This window comes from Limanda limanda, chromosome 13 (assembly GCF_963576545.1).
Source record: "Limanda limanda chromosome 13, fLimLim1.1, whole genome shotgun sequence".
Lineage (NCBI taxonomy): Eukaryota > Metazoa > Chordata > Actinopteri > Pleuronectiformes > Pleuronectidae > Limanda > Limanda limanda.
The window spans coordinates 8,662,784-8,683,646 of NC_083648.1; the positions used below are offsets into that span (position 1 = coordinate 8,662,784).

Here is a 20,863-nt window from a genome sequence, read left to right on the forward strand (position 1 = left end):
AGCAGAGGACTGAAAAACTGGTTATACATTTAGTTTGAGGACTTCTTACCTTTGGCCAAGTCTTCCTCTTCTTTCTTGTTCGATGAGGTGGACGGATCCTTTGCCACTAAAGCAGGACTTGCTTTTGCTTGCTCTGCAGCCTGTGAACAAAATATCCTAAACTTAGTTAAATCAAGAACTCAACAACTGAGCCTCAAATACAGCAGTTAATCAAAAACATCCTCCATTTGTCCTTTTTCCCCTCCACAGGCCTACCTGGGACCCCACTGCAGGAAAGGTAACACCCTGCTCACGTAGATTCTTGATCATTGCTGAGATTAGACTCAGCTGTGGATCATTGCGGAAGTCCTCCGCCCACTCCACCATGAGGGCTTTCAGCTTCTCACACACTTTGGGGTGGCCCTGGAGATATATTCAATCAAGAAGTTATTAAAACAAGGATGGCACACAATCACTTAATGAGGTTATCTGGACAACACACAGAAGGCGAAAACCTACCTTGTTTAAGACGTTACTGACTTCACTGGCAAACTCTCTGGAGCACACCTCCAAGTGGAAGATCTTCCCACAGTTTGAGACACAAGCACCAAGAAGCTGTGAGGACAAAGGGGTCAAAATATTCATCTGACTCACTAATTGATAGGCAACATTAGGCGACAAACATGTAAGGCAAATAACTGGAGAATTGATTCGGTCCCTGTGGCAGTAGACCATGCCACGGGGCTCTCACCACAGCAGCCAGAGACAAACCAATCGGATCTTATCATATTTGTTAACGCCAAACACAAATTCCCAACGCAAACTTAAACTTCCTGAGCTTCCTGCTCCGTGGCCAGCTCAGTGTCTCTGAGTCCTCTGTGTCTCCTGAGTCAGCACAGCCGCTGCCTTTTAAGCGTGAGGACCAATCAGCTAACAGCTCTCACCTGTGCTGATTGATCCTCCGCGGTGCTCCAGCGAATGAAAGGAGCCGAGCTAACGGACCCCGTCACCTGTTCTGGGATCAGATAAGTGCTTCGGTCAGTCTTTGTAAAGGCACCCCCACTCTGAGAACACACTACCTGGCAGGGGTACTACAATTCGGCCTTTTGTTTACATCATCTCCCAGGTGACAGGGTCCTGCACACTCCATGACGTCATCACGCTAATTAGTCATTTTGTTAAATATTGGGCTTTTGTTGTAATTCATGAAGAGTCATTTTAAAGGTTTTCTTCAAATGGGAATCCAAAAGCTTTTTATCTGATCCTCGAGATGTGATCCAGTCACACTACTAGCTCTCATTTTAATTAAGTGTTGATGAAGTTTGATGACAAGAAGAAAACACAACATCTCCATTAACTGAGCAGTTACACTTATACCAAACATGGCTGTTTGTTTCCTGCTTACAGTCAGCGCCTGCATGGCAACATGAGGATCCTTGTGGTTCACTCTTCTCATTATAGAGCGGAGACATTCTTTAGGTCTGCAAAAGAATAGAAATCAAAGGTTGGTGAAAATGAATTGCTCTGCCACAGAGAATTATCAATAGAGATGTTTTTCCTACACACTTTGTGTCTCTGGGTTCATTCTCCTTCCCTTTGAAATCGTGTTTAAAAAAGATGCGTGGGTGTGCATTCAGTATGTGTGGACTAGTAGAAGACAGTTGACTAACCCAGTGCGTGACTGTCCTATCTTATCACATATGTCCAGAATGAGGCCCCAGTCCTCAGCTGTGTTCATCTCACTGGTAGCTTTCTCTGCAGAAAGGAAGCACAGCAACAGCAGAAAACTTAAACATAGCAGCAGACACATTTTTCAGGACTTATTGTGCTTAGAGACAGAGTTAAAAAAAGGATGAACTGCATGAAAGATAGAGTATAAGGTAAGAGGGAAATGGAAATACATAAGTACGAGTAAATGTACAACATTTGAGTAAATGTAAACATTTGCTTTCACCCACTGGCCGTCTTTACCCGATACCATCGTCTGTGTTTAACGATGCACACCGAAATGCGCTTTGCCGTCAGGGCATTTGTTTACATTTTACTTAAAAAGGATGCATATTTTCTTAATTCAGGTCCTTTGGAATAATATAATTGTATTATTGTTGTAGTTATTTCAAGTTCATAGTTAACCTGTACAACAACAAACCTCAAATTCTCAATTATAAACAAGTTGGGCGCAAACATTTTGAGGATCTCCTTATGCTGAAATGTCTTTCATGTTTCAGTGTTTGATGGAATGCATTGAGTCAGGGTCATATGCATTAATCAATGTTTTGCAGAATATTCAAAATAACTTTATTCACAAAGACATTTAAATAACAAATAACATGTAACCAGACAGAGGATTTTCCTTACACCCTTTGTTACAAGTTGATTATCACAATACTCTCACAGATATATAAAATAACCAAATTTAACAGCCTGAAATTAACCATCCACGCTTATCATTGAATGCTGCAGCTTGTATATTAAGGGTCAGTGAGGTGATTGTGCAGTTGCCTCTTCCTCTGCACATGCTCCTGAAGTGGTTCACCACTCGAGCCACAGTAAAGAGACAAAGGGAAACCCACAGTAGCTTCATGGTTTCATGCATCAGCCCGCATCCGATTTCACTTACACTCAACTATGAGACGCCAGCCTCGTCATGTTGGTTACAGCCAGGTAGTGATGGAGCACACGGCTAGCACGCTAGCTAGCTTAGCAACAATTAGCTGATGACAACATTTGTGTCACACGTCCTTTGACTGTCAACCTGAATGATTAAATACACACTTTACACACAGCACAGCTTGAAAACGTAGTTTAACTCAAATTCAGATGTCGGTACTTTATTGAACGTTTTCAAAGAATCGAGATGCTAACTGCTGGTAGCTACATCCCATTATATGTGGTAGCTAGCTAGCCGAATGAGCTAGGTGGCTAACTGAAGCACAACAAACCCAAGAGGGGTGGGGGGAACAGCACCAGAATCAGCTTATATAGCATAAACCTTATATAAGGAACAATACATGCTGTGTGATGCTAACCGAGAGGCTGTGTCCCGCTGGACAACACAAACAAAGCTGAGTGGTCCTAGCTCCGGCAGCTAGCATGCTACACCCAGCCCCGGCTCCCGGCTACTCACCCACATCTTGGTCGAATGGGTTGGTCGCGAAGAGAGGCATCGCTGGTGTGTCGGCAAGAACAGATTTCCGCCGTCTCTCGTTATGTCCCCTCTCTGGTTTATTTCATGCAACAACAACGCATAGTACCGACACCGTCATGGATGTCGAGCCGAGCTCCGGGCGCAGTGACTCGGCTCCGGGCGCGGTGTCGCTGGGTGATCGTCCCGGGTCTAGACGAGCTGCGATCACCGACTGAGATGAACCAGCGGAGTTCAGGACAATAAATGAACCTTGAGCCACAAATCGCCTTTGACTTGAAAAAAAGAAAAGAAACCTGTCATCGTCAGCTGACTTTGATCACGTGACGTTATCTCATCCCATTGAAAACCGTTTTGTACCCCCCCCCCCCCCCATAATACACATGTGGAGGAATATCAGGGTAAACATTTAATTATTTAATTCTCGACAACTTGACTTGATATTTCATTCTCAAATTTTGTTTGACTCTTTTGCTCACCATTTCAACCTAATTGTCTGCCATAACTCCTTTTTCTTTCGCCTGCCCCTGGTGCTCGTGGACCACAGTGGAAAAGGTCTTAAACCTTGTCTTTGTTATTATAATCTGATAATATAAGAAAAATAAACTACTTGAAATTGGATGGAACAAATAATAGAAAGCCTTGACCCTGTATAACACATGTCTCTGTATAGGGTTTACTCTGTGCTGTTATCAGCAAGTCTAGACACCATTGCTACATGAATGGTGTTTCATACCACATTATCTCAAGTGTATTTATTGCAAAATATAACAGGAATAAAAGCATATACTCCACAGTTTATTTTTAATTTTATTGTGAAAGTGTCCTGGCCTTATCCAGACAAACTTGGTCATTTAATTAAGGCACAATGAGCCTACGGCTACTCAGTCCTTCAGCATCATATGAATCTGCAAAGGTCAATCAAATGACAATAACAACTGATTATGCAAATAATAATCATGTAACATATTCCACATATTGTATTAGACATATTGAATAAATCATCGTATATGGCTACATTACAAAACATCAACATATTTTTCATGTACGCCTCATACTGTATAAAACTGGCAGTCTAAGATCTAAGAAATACGTTCCTTTATAAAACAGCAGCACTGCTCACACTGAGCATCTATTATAAAAAAAAAAATGACATGAATATTTCAGTTTGCTGAAAGGTGAGATTTACATAATTTGTTATCTGAGTTTGCGGTTGTGGATGGTGAGCGGCTGCTCATCATTTTCCCGGAAGCTTATTTCGAAGCACAGTTCTGTATCTGTGACATATGTGATGGTATAAAAATAGTTGTAACTCTATTAACAATATTATCCTCTGACATAGATTTTCTGTGAGTTGAAAGATTGACAAGGCAGTTAAGTAATAAAATGATATGAAACTAAATTCCAACTAACAATGTAGTGTTTGTGAAATATTATTTACAGATACACCTGTACAACAGTGGCTACACCAAACAATGACAGAGTATAGCCTGAATATGATGAACAAAAATATAAACGCAACACTTTGGTTTTCGTTCCCATTGTTCAAGAGCTGAATGTCCATCATTCAACCATCAGCTGTCTCAGAAGGCGATTCCAAGAGTTTAGCAGCACTGTACATCGTATATGTGTCCGTCAACCACACGTCACCATGACAGCACGAGATCCTTTTCAGATACTGAGTGGAGAAACTGGACAACTGTCCCCCATGTTGTTGAAATGCCTGCACACATGCTCCAGGTGAAAACTTCCGGTTGTTTTTTTTCCACTGAATAGTGAATGTACTGTGATTTCTAACATTTAGAAGATCCTGCGGGTTGCGTTTATATTTTTGTGTAGTGTTGATTACCACATTCTCATGTTTCCTTCTGTACAAATACTACAACAATGCCTTAGTGGGCTGGCTCTGTGCTTGATTGTAATGCTTTGTCGTAAAGTGCCTTTGACACAAGGATCAACCATAGTCTCAGTGATGCTCATGTGGGCTGGCTTCATCAGGGACCTCTTTTCATCGAGAGCTCCCCCACATCTCCTTCATTATCTCTGCAACTTCAACTTCAGCCTTTTCACCTTCCTCCAAGAGACAGTTCACACTGTCTTAGTTGGATGCTATACAACTGGAACACTTACTGCGAAGAGAACAACAAAATAAAGCACATTAGACAGATTTAAACACTGTTATGATGCTCACAGGCTAATATATTTACAGTTATAACAACAGTAACTAATGTAAATATGATATAAATATCCAATACGATCAATAAACACAGCTAAAAATATGATTTGCATACAGGATGTCTGAAATATTAGATTTGAATCTTCACTATTAATGTGTATCATTTATATTTCATAGCATTTTATCTGAAAAAGCAGCTTTCAGGTGTCTGGGATCTCATGTTTGGATACATAGGTCTGTGCCGTGGGAACACAAGATGAACGTTATATCTCAGTCATCAAATCTGCACTTTTATCTTACTTAAAATGAATTGATGGACATGGGGCTAGGTCCTGCACACTGAATGTCTGTAAATATTAAAAACAGATTTAAAGTTCAGAAAGGTCAGAGAAGGTACTGACAGTCAGAGGCACGTTCACAGATGAACCCGATGCGCTCGGTGCAGTAGAAATCATTCCAGAAGGCATTACGGATTAGACCAGCACAGTCCTCGCCGCCTTTATGACCGTTGGTCCAGTTATCAGGCTGGCCGGGCTTCCACTTACTGATGGAGAGAAAAATCTCAAGTCAAATCATAGCTATTTTCTAACAGAATTGAATCAACAAATCATGGCAGAAATCCGTAAAACACATGGATCCATCTGCTGTAAAACCAACTCACTTGAAAACAGGTATGGTCCCATCCGCCCACTTCCAGATATTTTCCTCGTCTCTGTCCGTCAGGCCCAGCCAGAAATAACCTTTTCCGTTTATTGCATCTTTCACAAATTCCTATGAAAAAAGAGCAACAGATTTTTCAGAATAATTAACTCTGAAAATGCCTTTGTTTAGCTTTAGTTATTTAAGTTTTAACTGAATTGTTTCATTCTTTAAAAAAGGTAATATTCAAAATAACGTTTGGGTTCATGTACCTGCTCTTCATTGTCATTGATAATGAGCATATACGATGACATGTTGGTGCAGAATTGGTTGGCCTCATCAAATTTGAGTCTCTGGGGCTCAGAGGAGAGGTAATAGCAGCTTTCTCCAAACTTTCTGAACCCTGGTGGACAACCTGCAAACAAGTAATTACCAGAATGTCACACTGTAAAATTGTTGTAAAAAATATACTTATAATGAGCCACATATCTGTATTCTATCCTTATGTAATAATAGAACTCACCAGGCGTTGGAGTGGTGACCACTGGGGGCTGGACCTGCCGGGACACAGACCCTTGTGGTTCCTCGGTTGGTTTGGATGGTTCAGATGCTTTGGGAGGTTCAGGTGCTTTGGGAGATCCAGGGACCTGAGTGGACTGAGTTGGCTTTAATATTAGAGGAGGTGCAGCTGCAGGTAACCCTGGAAGCCCTGGAGGGCCGGCTGGGCCAATAGGTCCCACTGGCCCACGAGGCCCATCCAATCCTGCCGGTCCCACTACACCTCGGGGCCCCTGTGGGCCTTGTGATCCTGGCATCCCCGGCTTTCCATCAATACCGGGATACCCTGGATTCCCTGGGACACCTTTATCACCAGGGATTCCAGATCGACCTCCAGGCCCTCTCGATCCTTTGGACCCCGGAAGACCCCGACCACCATTTGCACCCTGAGGACCTGTCGTACCTGGAGGTCCAGCAGCACCTTTCTCTCCTTTGGTTCCCACCTGTCCTAGCACCCCTTTGTCTCCTTTATCACCCTTTTGTCCTGTCTGGCCCACTGGCCCCTGTGGACCCTTGTCTCCCTTGGTGCCCCTTGGACCCGGTGGACCTGAAACGTTATGACAAAAAAATAAGTGGTCCACATGTAAAATCTGTGCAACAAGTAAGAAAGGAAACAAAATTGACTTCTTGCACTTGATACAATGATACAATAGCATACTAGATGGTATCTTCCTAGTTATGGTGAAAGGTCACTCAAAAGTCATAGATCTCGTTCATTTTGATGCAAGTCATTTTTTAAGAGTAAGATATTGCAAAAGCTTTTCATGTAAGATTAGATCATCTTACCTTTATATATATTTAGAGGAAATAGAAAGAGGAAGGATAGTAAAATAATGGACTTATTGGTTATCCCTAATCAGGGGTATAACAAATAATCCTTTCTACATCACAACTTTGAACAATATTCATAATATAATCAAAAAATGGTTTCATTTCCAGGACTCTAACATAACCATTTTGTGTTTTCTTACCCTGCAGGATGGTGAAGTTGGTGATGAGCTGAGAGTGCTTGCTGTCCACGAGTTTCATCTCCTCCATCACCATAGCCAGGTTGTTGACCTCACTGTCCAGCTTGGCTGTCAGCATATCCTGCTGGCCACGCAGCTCTTTGCCCTCTGCCTGAGCCTCCGTCACGCTACCATTCAGCACCAGTAACAGGTCTGAATGTTGTATCACCGTCTCGGCACAGGACCTCAGGCCGGTCAGGTCGACGCTAATGGCACCGAGGACCTGGGAGGCAAAGCTCATGTTTCCGGTCACACGGTCCATGTCATTCTCATGTCTGTCTAATCGTACTTCTATCTCATCAAACTTGGATGAGGTGATGTTGTCGTGGTCTCTCTGGTGGTCCATCAGCTCACGCATCTTCTGGTCGTGTCCCTCGGTGAGGGCGGAGGTGTTCTGGATCTGACTGGCCAGAGTGCTGAGCTGCGTGTCCAAGTCATCAAGAGCTTCCTCGTTGGACCGGGCCAGGGCTGAGTTGTTCGCTGCCAAAACCTGGAGATTTTGCATCTTTTCCCTCAGCCACTCTGTGTCGGCCCGGTTCTGTCGGGACGTCTGCTGCAGACCCTGATAATCATTCTTCAGTTTCTGCACCGCCTGTCCAGCGTCTTCCACCGTCTTCTGCAGTGTGCCGAGCAGACTGCGTTGCTGGGCCTGGGTGATGTTGAGGGCACTGACAGTAACCTGGGCCTGGCTCTGCTCTTTAGCCTGGCCCTGTATCTCTGACTGGAGCCGTGCTGTGTCCGTTTGGAGGTTGTCAATCACACCACTGTAGGAGATAAGGGTCTGGTTGAGGCCACGCAGTGAGGCCGCGTTTCCTTCCAGAAAGCTCTGCAGGGACCCGTGGCCGTTCTGCACGTCATCGCCTGTGATCCGGAGCTCGTCCAGGACGTCTCGGTTTCTGGTTGCCCTCAGCGCAATGTCATTCAGTTTGTTCTGTAAGAACTCCAGGTCTGACTTGAAAGTCTTGATTTCACTTGTGGCATTAACGGACTTCTCTCCTGACTGATCATCTGAAAAGGTGACAACCAAAACAATGATAATAGAAAATAAAAAATAAACATTCCAGTCTATTGCATTCAAAATGTTGTTTTTCTTACCAATTTTCTTCAAGTCTGTCTCCACAGCATTGATCTTGCCTCCATAATTCTGCATGCCTTCGGTCACATTGTCCATTCTCTGGACCACTGACGATTTAAGAGGAAAGAGAGTGTAAATACAAATGAACATGGTGTATACAGACAAGGGGTTAAACTAAACAGACAATATTATCATGACAGCCTATCCCAGTATCAAACTGGAAGGTAGCATCATCACAGCATCCAGTTACTTGTCTAGAATTAATTTCCCAATGTATGTATAATATATTACATACATACATATATCTATATCTTAAGAAATATGTTTATGTCTTTTAGTCAGTACATCTATGAAGCATTGCATCCTTTGCTTCTGTATAAAATCTGAATTCATCTCACAGAGAGCTCTCACTGGACCTATAAATTCTATCTTTCTGACCAGCAGTGGGTGCTGTTGTATGTATTCCTCCTAAGGGATCTCTGAATACAGGATGTTGAACAAGGTGAAGAGTTTCCTACGACTTCAGTAGCCGGGCAACTGTGCATCTGTTGATCGATACAAGGCTCATTTTTCCGAGGACATTCACAAATTCCACTTCGGGATAAATAATGTTAAACACATGATGAATACCACAATAACACGCTGCGACCCGGGATCCACTTTCTCTTCCAACCCCCCTCACATCTGCAACAAGAATCCGTCTCCTCAACCCTTTGTTTTTCTGTCGGTGTGAGAGCGTTTAAAAAAAAAAAAAACTGGACTGGAAGACGATCTAATCTTTCACTGTTATCATTCCAGTAGTGACAAAAACAGGCTGGGGACAAACAAAAGCACCAGTTTCAAAGAGCTGTTGGTTAACTGCTGGGAGCTGGACAATCCTGCTCGAGTCCTTTCTCTGTCTCTTTCACTTCTAAATCTTCAAGAGCACAGTAAACATGTATATGTCTTACTTAACATTCATTTAGTCACTTCAAATCACTATGGAGAGCTCATATCTCAACCAACGACTTAAATTTTATTAGATTAAAGTTTTTAAGTTGGTCCAAAAATTGTCTTTTTTCCAGTGTACACGTGCCCACACCCCTATGAAACCATATGTAAATCCTCTAGATCCAGATATTAAGTAGAATCCACAGGAAATTCCACACACTCATCAACATCATTCCCCTAAATATATGCGTTTCTTTTTTTAATCAAGATTCACAAGTAGTTCTCTGAGAAGTCCCTGATAATGTCTGGATCTGCCCCCTGATCCGGATCTGCACCAGAATGTAAAGAGTTCTGCTACAGCTCATGCTCCACCCCTCCAAATATTTTTTCATGAAAATCACTTTGATCGTCTTTTCGTAATCCTGCAAACTAACAAACAAATGCAGATGAAAACAACATAACCTCCTTAACAGAGGTAATGATGTTATTTATACCAGAAATACCTCCCACACTCTTGATGACTGAAATTCTTTCCTATTCCCCTCTGTTAATCTTTACATTTCCCCACAGCCCGGAACTGGAGGAGCATTATGGGTTGTACAAAGCTGCTAAAATGAACAAGGCTTATTGGCTGCGTAATGTGACCCAAGTTATGAGCCATAATCCAGCCATTACCCAACATGATGTCTGGTAGATTTATCCTGATCCACTCTGCAAGAGCTTGGTGACACTGTTTGTAACACAAACTTTTAATTAAAAGGGTAATTTGTAGGGTTTAAGAGATAAGAAACATAAAATAGAAACAGTGCAGCAGGCTATAAAGGATGGAGAAGGAAAACCTAAACGACGGAAACAGCCAACACTGGTTTCTTGCAAACCTCAAACTATGTTGGACACTTGCAGCCATTTGTGAGTTAACCTGCGGTTCATGAGACAACAAATTGCTAGCAAACCATAAAATCTCGTCTAGAGGAGTCACTGCGTGGTCATCTGGCAGACATTAGAGCCAAACCATCACATGTGCTTTACACTACCAAAGACCCCTAACTGGAAACCCCAAACAGTCCTCACTCACAAGGACAGATTCAGATTTTAATTCAATAGTCATCCCCATTGGGCGGATTGTGCTTATTGTGCATTGGAGTACATGGTTCACCAGGTTGGTTCACCTGCAGAGCAAGGAGGACTTCAATGTTTGTCTTTAAGATATTTTGACAGGTTTTCTGTGGATGATTTATTACATAAACTGGACAAAACACAAAGAACATTCCATATTGGTGATCCCTGAAATAACCCATTCCTTTCTGTTTCTATTTAACATCACTGCCTTGGTTCCAACAGGGAGAAACAGAGTCAGGACACTGCTGCGCAACAAATGTGTTTCCCATCTATGGCTCAACTCAGAGACATATCAATTCAGTGGAGAGTGAACTGTGGATACTATTAAGGGACTTAGGCTGAGCTCTGACTCGGCTGAATTTGGTTTTCCCTCCTGCTGCCGGCAATACGAGATTTAGAGTGAGAGACAAAGACGGAGACAGACTCTGTGTGAGAGGCAGGGGAGAGAAGAAAATCTGCTGAGAATAGAGTTGGCTCTACATATTTCCACTGTAACATTCATATGGATCCATCTGCTATTATCTAGCTGTGTCAAATCGCAGAGCTTTTTTACAAATGAAACTATGCTTTTGTGTTTTTAACCATTTACATCCGGAAATATACAACATGCTGTACATTACACAAGTCTTATCCTACTTATCTACCTAATAGTCATTCTGCATTGAACATATTTGTAAATCTACAGTCACCTACATTACTGTAGGATAAAAATATCCTAACCTTTATAAAATGCACTATAGAGATGATAGAGATACAAACATGAGAAAACTACAGTATGAATGTCTTGTACTGTACGAGAGGGACTTTTTAAAGCAACACTGTGTAACTCTCACTGAGCAACGGCGCCCCCTGCAGCAATCATGTGGTGATTAAAGCCTATCAAACTGTGGATATATTACCCATGATCCCCAGCTTCCTGAACCAGAGGAGCTGCCACTGTAACAAATACACTAAACTCCGTTTAGAATTCCTCCTATTTTGATAGTTCCCTGGCTGAGATAAACGCTGGCTCGTCTTTTTAACTGATTTCCCTTGGACTTGCTAGGTTTGATCCTGGCAGTGGAGTCTGTTACGTACTTCTCACAGGAGATTGAGCACCATTCCCCCTATTCCTGGTCAGTGCGCCATGAATCCAAATTTGAAGATGCTATTTTGAAATTAAAAAAAACGTTTGCATTAACTTGTGTGTTGACTTACCTTTGTATCCGAGGACAGCCACAGCGATGGTGAGCAGTGCACAGAGCACGTAGAGAAGGGCAATGGCCGCCCTCAGAGCCCAGTCATTCTTACACTTGGTGCACTCTGTCCCCTCCTGAATTCCTACAACATACAACAGAATCTGCGTCACATGTGATCGCTCCGTTCACTCCAATGTTACAATTGCTTCTGGTTAATCAAATATTGTGCAACAGCAGCAGCGAGTTCGTATAAGTGAGCCAAAGTTTTTCCATTCAAAAATGAAATCACATGGGACAGTTTCTTTGATTTCATACCTAAGTTTAGTGCTGTAGCACTGACATGGGACAATCTGTGCCTTTTCTCCAGCCAAGTGTATATTCAAAGCATTTGTCCTCATGAGCAGCCAAGAAGACTCACGCTGAAACACATGTGTTGACCATACGACAGAGGAACCAAAACACAACAGCAACTTTCCCCTTCTGTGTCATTCCTCACTGCCATCCGACCTAAAGCCACGCTGCAGTGAAATGCTTCACGTCACAGATGGGGCATGTGGCACAATCCTAAACATTAGACTACAGTCAGGATGTTTACTGGACTTCATTACAACTGACCAAGCAGCCTCTGGTAAGCAGAACAAGAGGGCAGCTGGTGTTCACAACAGATAATAAAGATCGTCATGTCGAAACTTTAAATCACATTACATAGGAAGAGAAAATGTGGGGAATAACCTTTAATACTTTACCAGACAGGAATGTTATTAAATAAATGGTTACAGCACGGAAACACAAAAGGGATTGCTGGGATTTTTAAGTGGGAATTGGTCCAATGAGGTCAGAAACACAAGCATTCAGGTGATAACACAGACAATAAACCAGCCAGCAGTTTCCACGGATTATGTAGAATTAAAAACACTCGTGCTCTAAATCCGCCTGTTTGGAATGGGCTGTTTCCTCTCCTGTTTTATGAATAATAATAGGATGTTTTCTTGAAATAATAGAAAATACATGTTTATGCCTGTATATTTTTAGGTCTCTGTGTGTTTTTTTTATTCCTTTATTATTCAGATTGTGGTTAGACTGTTAAAGGTTAAGCCTGAATTACATTGCTTTGTCATAAGGTTTTGATAACAACATCTTCATCATTGAAACATTTGGGAATCATTAACCGAAGTGTTTTTAAAAGACCAATATAAAGTTATTGGAATCAGTCTTGTTATGACTTTGCTTTTGAGTGTGTTATATAAACATAATGCTGAACCACTGAGCCCACGTCCGTTTCAACAGACATCAAAGTCAGGTAAGGAAGTACATGAAAACATGCTCATTACTATTATGGGTTCTAGGTCTATTGTTTCCACTGAGGGATGTTATATAGTCCCAGCTGGACTGACATATTCATATGACTTCCTCCTCGAACAGCGTCAGGGGCCTCACTCTGTCCCTTTGAGTCATGTAACCCACGATGAGACTCGATCTGTAGCCGAAGGAGTTCACCAGCCTTCCCAGTCGGGGGTGGGCCGGGACCACCAGAACGGTACTGGACGTTTGGCCTCTCTGCTTTTTGGACCCACACATCTGTGCAAACATCACATCTGACCACCTCAAAGAGGCCCGGGCCGTGGACACAGACATGGATATCCAGGCCACTGTTGTCCTTATGTGTACTGAAAGCCCGTGAGAGCCCCCCCACCCCCATGGTCCTGACCACAAGCTGTTTTAAGGACAACATCACACCATGTAAACAGTCAGCCGGGCGTCTACAGGTTCTGGGTCAAGAGCAGGGCAGCGGTGGTATTTCTGTGTTCACTGGAGTTTGACCTGGAGGTATCGTGTGTGTGCTCCTCATGCCTTCAGGGTCACTGAGTTTCAAATACTTTCTCACAGTCAAAAGCTTTTTCTTTAAGGATCCGTTCTAATCACACAACGTTGTGTACGAACCTCCTGCTACTGACGTACAAGAACCAGTTCCTCTCGACACGTTGCTCCCACACACTTTGTTTCCTCGACTGTGCGACACAGTGTTTCATAAAAGCAGAGCATGAAAAGTAAAAGCGTGGCTGCAGAACTATTTCTCTCGTCAATTGGCTTTTTAACACTGTGGCGATGACTCAGCTCTTTTTCTGATTAAATCCAGAGTTGCCGAGTCAGAGTGTTGTACTGCTGTGATATTATTGGGTACTAAGATCGGAAAGATATTCAGACCGGGCAAATATAGCTAGTTATGGTACTAGGATTATTAATTATACTACCACAATACTGTTATAATGTTCTGACCCTGTTCAGACCTGGTATTATCATCCATCCTTTATGTGCAGTTATGAATAAACCCAAATGGATTCTCCATGTTTCTTGAGATGTGATCATTCAGACCATCTTTGGTTGGGTCCGGGACGTATGTGTCCACATTCTTTTCACTTTGTGAACACAAATGCATCCTGCGCTGCCGCATTAAGGACCGCCTACTAATCTGACGTCTTCTCTACCCCTCCTTCTCACTCGCTCAGTCCGACACACACCAACAAACACAAACACAGTGACGTCGCACTCATATATGCTCAGAATTGGTAAAAACAACATCATTTGGCCTTCGTGAACAGAAATGACGAGCTTGTGCATTTGCATATAGACCAAGGACGTGAAATCCAAGTGGTCACAGGAGACACATTCAGGACTCATTTTAATACCAGCTGTGAACACACTTGAGATTGGATCTCTCAGGACAAATTTTAATATACCGGTCAGAACAGGGCCTCTCTTAGCTGTGCAGTTAAAGAAGAGAAGAAATAGCCACAGTATGTTGCTTTATTTATAGATCATTTAAGTCACACCCTGAAGTCTAATGTGTGCAATAATTCATGTGGTTATGTTAGTAATTAACACTCAAAGCTTAATACAATGATGAGTGTTAAAGGGGATTTAGAAGTTGCAATAGACGACTTGACAATCTGCCCCAGACACAGATGGAAAGAAGTTGGCTCACAATGGAAACGTGTTTAGGGCTGTCAGGACTATGCCCAATGTCATTGGCTCCAGGATAAGCACTACAGATAATGGATATAAGGCTGGGATGGATGTCAGGACTAAAATCCAAATGTGTATTTAGTCTCTGGACAAAACTCAAATGGTCGCCCAGTTAACACTGTCCCTATTAAGCACGCACAGTGTTTTATAACCTGGCAGGCGGGGACAGGTTACAGACCCAGACTGTCATGTTCTTAAAGCGATGATACTTCCACCGAGCAGACACGGAAATTCATCCTGGGCACAGCAGCCAGTAGCTCGGTCCAGGGTGACAACATTTCCCCTCCGCTTGACAGAGGAGGGCTTTCTGCTCCCTCCAAGAGATTCTGCTTTAACACCAGTTCTGTCAGCGATGTGGCAGACAGGGCTGATGAAGAGAAAACACTTCCAACGTCTTACACAGAATCAGAGAAATACACTGAGACGCTATGATCTGTTTTGTCAGGTCTGAGACTGACAAAGTTCTGCCCACTATCCAAACACATTTCAACAAAAAACAATCAGATATGTGCAATCTTTTCAAAATGGCAACGAAAGAACCAAGGAATATAGAAAATTAAATGATCAATTTCAGCTCAGTTGTAGTTGCTGTGCGTCATGTTGACCAGTGTGACCTCGTGCTGTCTACACATGGACTACTGCAGTACATAAACACGCTGGCACCAACATATCATGAGCTGAATGAAAACACATTGCTGAACCAAACTGCCGGGTGCAGAACATGGGAGGACTGAGGCTGTTCAGAAAGTGAACAGGGTCCAGGATGTCCCAATCAACAGGCTGGAATCCTGCCACGTAATCCCTGAGAGGTACATACATGTCAGAAGAGCCCAAACAGAGCAGAGGTACAGTGGAGGGCTATTAACAGCCAGTGCAGGTGCAGTAGTGACTGTGCAGTGGAGCCACTGTATCAAGGCTCTGCCAATATGCTTGACCAATAGTGAGTCAGTCTCAAGATTCAATCTTGAGGTTTCAGCTGGTTTTTATTTCATCAAATAACCAATTCAAACCAAATTTAGTGGAAAAATGAACTCACTTCTGTGTCTTGGCTCATGCACCATCCACTAAAATGGAGGAGGCAGGGTTTATTACCTGTACTGCAGCCGGCCACCAGGGGGCAATCTAGATGATGTGGCTTTTCAAAATAAAAAATTCGCTGAAACACTGCTCTGGCCAAAGACTGTATATCAAGATGGACAACATGAGGGCCCCTCCCCACAAAAAAGTGAAGCCAAAATGTCTTGATCACCATCTGGTGGCCGGCAGCAGTAAAGGTAATACAACCTGCCTCCTTCATGTTAGTTGATGGGACATGGACCTAAATAAAAAATGAACTTACACCTCAAATAATTGTTGTCTGTTGTTCTTATCACACAGATGAATGGTGTTCACTGTGACATTTCATGATTGGCAGCTAAGAATGAGTTGCTATTAATCAAGATCCCCTGATCGCTACTTAAGAGACTCAGGCCCCAAACGCTCAAGACAGCAGCGCTCGTTTCCAGTTTATTTTGGCTACTGAATAGTGGGAGGAAGTGGAGACATGTTGTCCATCTTTTTAAACAGTCTGATTTGGTAGACTGAGCCTTTGGAGAGAAAACTGTCAGCAGCTTAATGATATCTCTGCATATTGTGGTCAGATGCTTCACAGTAGAAGCTACAAAGGGATCCGTGTTGTTACTCAGAAGAGGTTGTAGTGAGTTGTGGTCACAAGAGGTGGAGAAGGAAAGAGAAACAGAGAGGAGGATGGGGGCCGTCCAGTGTGGTGTCTGCAAAACAGCTGTATTTCATTTGGACTCCGAGTCAGTCAAAGAAAAAAAAATCTCAACACTTATGCCCTTATTCCATGTACCTGCCATTAGACTGGCCTGCATGCCCCGTCTCCCTCCTGGCTGGCAGTGGAAATTTCCATGGCAACACAAAGAAAGCCTGTACGGACTCAAGCCTTTTTGTGTGAAGACCCTTTGTGCAGAGTGTTAATACTATGTTATATACAGTAACTGGGTGGCTACCGCAGAAATCCTTTCACCTCCTAACCTTCCATTTTGTGTCATGTTTGAAATCTAAATATGATCACAAGCCAGAAACCAGTAGTCACAGACAGGCTATGGCTCTCCTCTCCACCTGGATGGAGCCGAACATTACAATTCTTCCACATGATGCCTTTTTGTGTCACATTTCTAACGGGAACACACAACATTATCTGGCATCTGTCTACAAACTGTCAAGAATACAATTACATCTGGTTGTGGTTCAAGTTACAGAAATTTCTGTAATTAGCGTGAAATACTGAAACAGATCAACTTGAGAATTGCTGCAACAAATCAAAACCACACATAAAAGTAGACACAATAATCACAATCAAACCTCCATCAAGTATGTATATACACACACAGATGTCTCCTTCACATCCCTGCTGACCCCCCCCGCTTTGGAATGGACAATCACTTCTCATTGTTTAGCAGAAAGTCTGTATTTCCATCCAGAGTGTTTTGTTGTCAGCGGATGTGTTCGTGTTCCTCACTTGAATTTGGGTAAATAATGTGACTTTGTAGATTCATGTTTTTGTCTACTGCGACCCACTCTAACCTCTGACTTCATTCTTTAGAGGGTGTTGAACCCTGGGCTAAGAAGTTGCCCCGGGGGTCGTGGTGACCCCCTCTGGCCCTCATAGCTACCCCAGTAATAACAGTAACCAACTGGAATGTTAACAAGTAAACACTCTCCAACAGGGGAAGTAACTACTGAGACAAATTACTCAGACATTAGCTTCCATGAATTGCTGAGCTTGCCTTGCATGCCTGGCCTGTGATTCTTTTTTTTTTCTCCGCTTGCTGAGAACAGGTTTATGACACTTTTAAACGGGCCCGGTCCTCTGCAGCATCTGGACCTTGTTACACTGGAGCCAAATCAAAAGGAGACATGCAAACATTTGATGCATCAGCCCTTCATGCCAAGTATCCTGAGAAAAAAGGGGCAAAGTTGGCAGTGAGCTATTTTGAGTGTTTTTATAAGAAACCTTCTCAGCTGGTATTCACTTCCTTCAAGTTAGTTTACAGCCACAGGTCTGTAAATGAGGTTGTTTTGATTAAAAGAAAATGTGGACGGCTCCAAGTCTGAACAGGATGCGATGCCCTCTTCATTACACACATACACACACACACACAGGCAAACACACACATGCCGCCTAAAGCTGATGCAGCTGAAAAGTTCCCTTTGAAGGACCTTGGCTAAAGATCTCCTCACGCGTCCGACCTTGAGACTCAGGTATCATGTCACTGATTGGAGGGACTTGGACACATCTAACCTTGCACGTATTTCGCTGTAGCATCAACTTATCTAATCTATATATATTTTCATTGACGGTACCTTTCAGATTTTGTGGGGTGGCATAAATAACTAACACTGTGGAGGTAGTAAATAACTAGAATGACAGTCAGTAGAGCGCATACCTCTTCACTGTCCCCTTAATTCCCTGAGAAAACAGTGAAATGGTGAAGAATGGCCTATCTTGCAATGTGAAAGACAATGAATGCAACATTTCTGAATCACCCTGACACACACAGAACCACGTGTTCCTTTTATATTTTGCTTTAATTTGCTCCTAAATAGTTCTAAACGTCCATGGAAGGTTTATATAACTGCAAGTCTGTGAAGCACTCTTGCACGATTATGGAGAATTCCAAGTTCCATGGAGGATGTGCCACATCAAGAGAGAAACACTTGGAAACAATATCCACTGACACAACCGTGCAAACAGAGAATAATGGCATCCTACGGTGAGACAGAGCGCACTGATGCGGGAAAACTTTATGAGGCATTTCTTGTTAGCCGAGCAGGCTGCTTTTTCTTTTACCCCAAAGTGCTAAAAGGCACAAACGGAGTCTAATTGGTAGCGAAAACAGTCAGATTGTCTATTAAAAGAAGCCGTGAACATGGAGTTGATTAGAGCTGGTTTTGTCGAACCATCTGCGTTTGGTTAGAGGAAGACAGACATGACATATAGGTCATATATCGTAATCTCAAGAGACAAGCTTTCAAGCACGCAAGTGCGCCTCATAAAGGAGCAGGGCCACTGTATTTGGGGATATTTTGTGAGGCAGGATTAGATACCAAGAAAAGCCTTTGTGTTGCAGTCAGCAGTTTCCGTAAAAGACTGAAATTCGGCCTCAATGTGTGCGTCTGTACTTTGGCAGAGCTCCGTGTCGTTAGGAGATAAAGAGTTGGAGTCACATCTGCTGGCACAATCAGCATCAGGGGGAGAAACGCAAACTGCTGATGGAATCTAACGTGTGATGTAGATCCACCGTGAGCCTGAAAGCAGAGGTGGTGTTGACAGGGAGGATTTTCTTTTTTATGCAACTGAGAGTTAATATTCCAAGTGAAGCTGTGAAGTGTTACTCAACTAGCACCTGCATCTACACGATTAAAGAGGAATGTGTTTAAAGCAGGGCCATGCAAGAACACAGTGCTTGTTGACTAATGAAAAGTTGTATTCCACAACTAAACTTCAAACATATTACAACATGTGTCATGCTGGTGCCGAAAAAAACCAACCACATGTTGGTAAAAGAAAAAATCTCAACATTAATATACCAGGGCTCCACTAGACAGGCTTCATCCATACTGCTACGTTTTCCTTTGAAAATGGCATTTTGTGCGGTTGTCTACGTCATCAATTCCAAACCTCTCTTCAGCCCCGGAGTTTTCAAACTAGAAAGAGGCCTGAAGCTTTTCCAAACTTCTCAGTTTTATCGTTTTTTTGACTCCAGGCGTGTCCGTGACAGAGTTGATGCGTCTTTTGAATGATTTACAGAACATCCTGACAATTTATTATAAACACAAATTTATGGAAAGAAAGAAAATGGGGATTCAATACCAAAAATACGTTCCAAGCAGCTCACACTCCAGCTCACTATCTAATAATGAATCATATATAACAGAAACCCATATGCACCAAAAACGTATACCTCAGACTAAAGAGCACTTATGCTTATTTGCGATAACAACGTTCTGTTGAAAAATATGTTTCTCGATTACCGCAATTTAAATGCACAAACGCAGCAAAATATGGAAGCCATAAACTAACTTTAATGGCATGAGTGGAGAACAAGAGACCCCCTCAGCTCCTCCTGCTCATGTTGCAGTGTTGGCATGTAGGAATGAGGTCATTTCACGTAAAACAGGACCATGTGAACCTCTCAGAGGATGAAGGGGGGGTTGGTGGTTGCTCCTGGCTCTCTTTCAGCACGTCAGTCACACCACATAAACATGAGCTTTGTCTGTCGAAGTGTCAGATTCAACGAAATGCAGCAAACTAAAGTCTCAGTCACAACAAATGCTGAATTTAGCAGAGATGTAAAGTCTGCCAACATATGACAAATGGTTGTAAAAAAACAAAGTGTGCATGAGGCTCTAGTGGAGCAAGGACTTACAGGATGTTGTATTTTTGGACTGAAACCTCCACGAAGCAACTTGCTGCCTGTCTGACATCATTATTTATCCAGATGCCATTTGTATCCAACTAATTTTACTACAACACCAAATCAATTCACCAACAATACAACCATTTTATTCATATACGGAAAGCCTGGTTCTTCCTAAGCTCAACCGCAACACACCAACATGAACACAAATAAACTGAGACGTGTTTTCTCACCTGGGTTTAAGAATATTTCATCATGAGCCCAAACCCACTGCCCGGGTGCAGAGAGTAACCCTGGAGCTAACCTTGCAGAGCATCTGTATCTGTGGTCACGCCTGCCGGGTGGCCCGTCGTGGAAGCACTTAGGAAACCGAATCAACAACAATCATCACCGAGCCCTAATTTCCATCAGCCTGTGTCTGTGCGTGCGCTCCATCCCATCACCACACAGCACTTCCAAGCTCCATCGCCCCTGAGAGCCAATAAAACCACACACTGCGGATCCAACTAGTCTGGTTTCCCTCATGGTGAAGGATGCTGACCACAGAGAAGATGCTGCCTCACTGTGGTCCATGTTGAAACAGGCAGACGCATCATGATGTGCGTTA

The 20,863-nt window shown here is 42.9% G+C and overlaps 1 protein-coding gene and 1 non-coding gene across 2 annotated transcripts in view; both read right to left on the reverse strand.

The window, feature by feature from the left end:
* Positions 1-20,863, reverse strand: part of LOC133018277 (collectin-12-like) — a 34,115-nt gene that overhangs the window by 7,018 nt on the left and 6,234 nt on the right. The window contains exons 3-15 of the mRNA XM_061084597.1: positions 11,826-11,948; positions 8,600-8,686; positions 7,469-8,512; positions 6,463-7,044; positions 6,212-6,354; positions 5,962-6,071; positions 5,702-5,844; positions 3,107-3,208; positions 1,650-1,734; positions 1,385-1,460; positions 499-594; positions 256-402; positions 50-140 (exon numbers count right to left, since the gene is read on the reverse strand). Coding sequence (XP_060940580.1) covers positions 50-140; positions 256-402; positions 499-594; positions 1,385-1,460; positions 1,650-1,734; positions 3,107-3,208; positions 5,702-5,844; positions 5,962-6,071; positions 6,212-6,354; positions 6,463-7,044; positions 7,469-8,512; positions 8,600-8,686; positions 11,826-11,948 — 2,829 coding nt within the window. The remainder of the gene's footprint in view (positions 1-49; positions 141-255; positions 403-498; positions 595-1,384; positions 1,461-1,649; positions 1,735-3,106; positions 3,209-5,701; positions 5,845-5,961; positions 6,072-6,211; positions 6,355-6,462; positions 7,045-7,468; positions 8,513-8,599; positions 8,687-11,825; positions 11,949-20,863) is intronic.
* Positions 994-1,106, reverse strand: LOC133018798 (small nucleolar RNA SNORD89). The gene has a single exon (XR_009682854.1). It is a non-coding gene; the product is annotated as a small nucleolar RNA SNORD89 (small nucleolar RNA).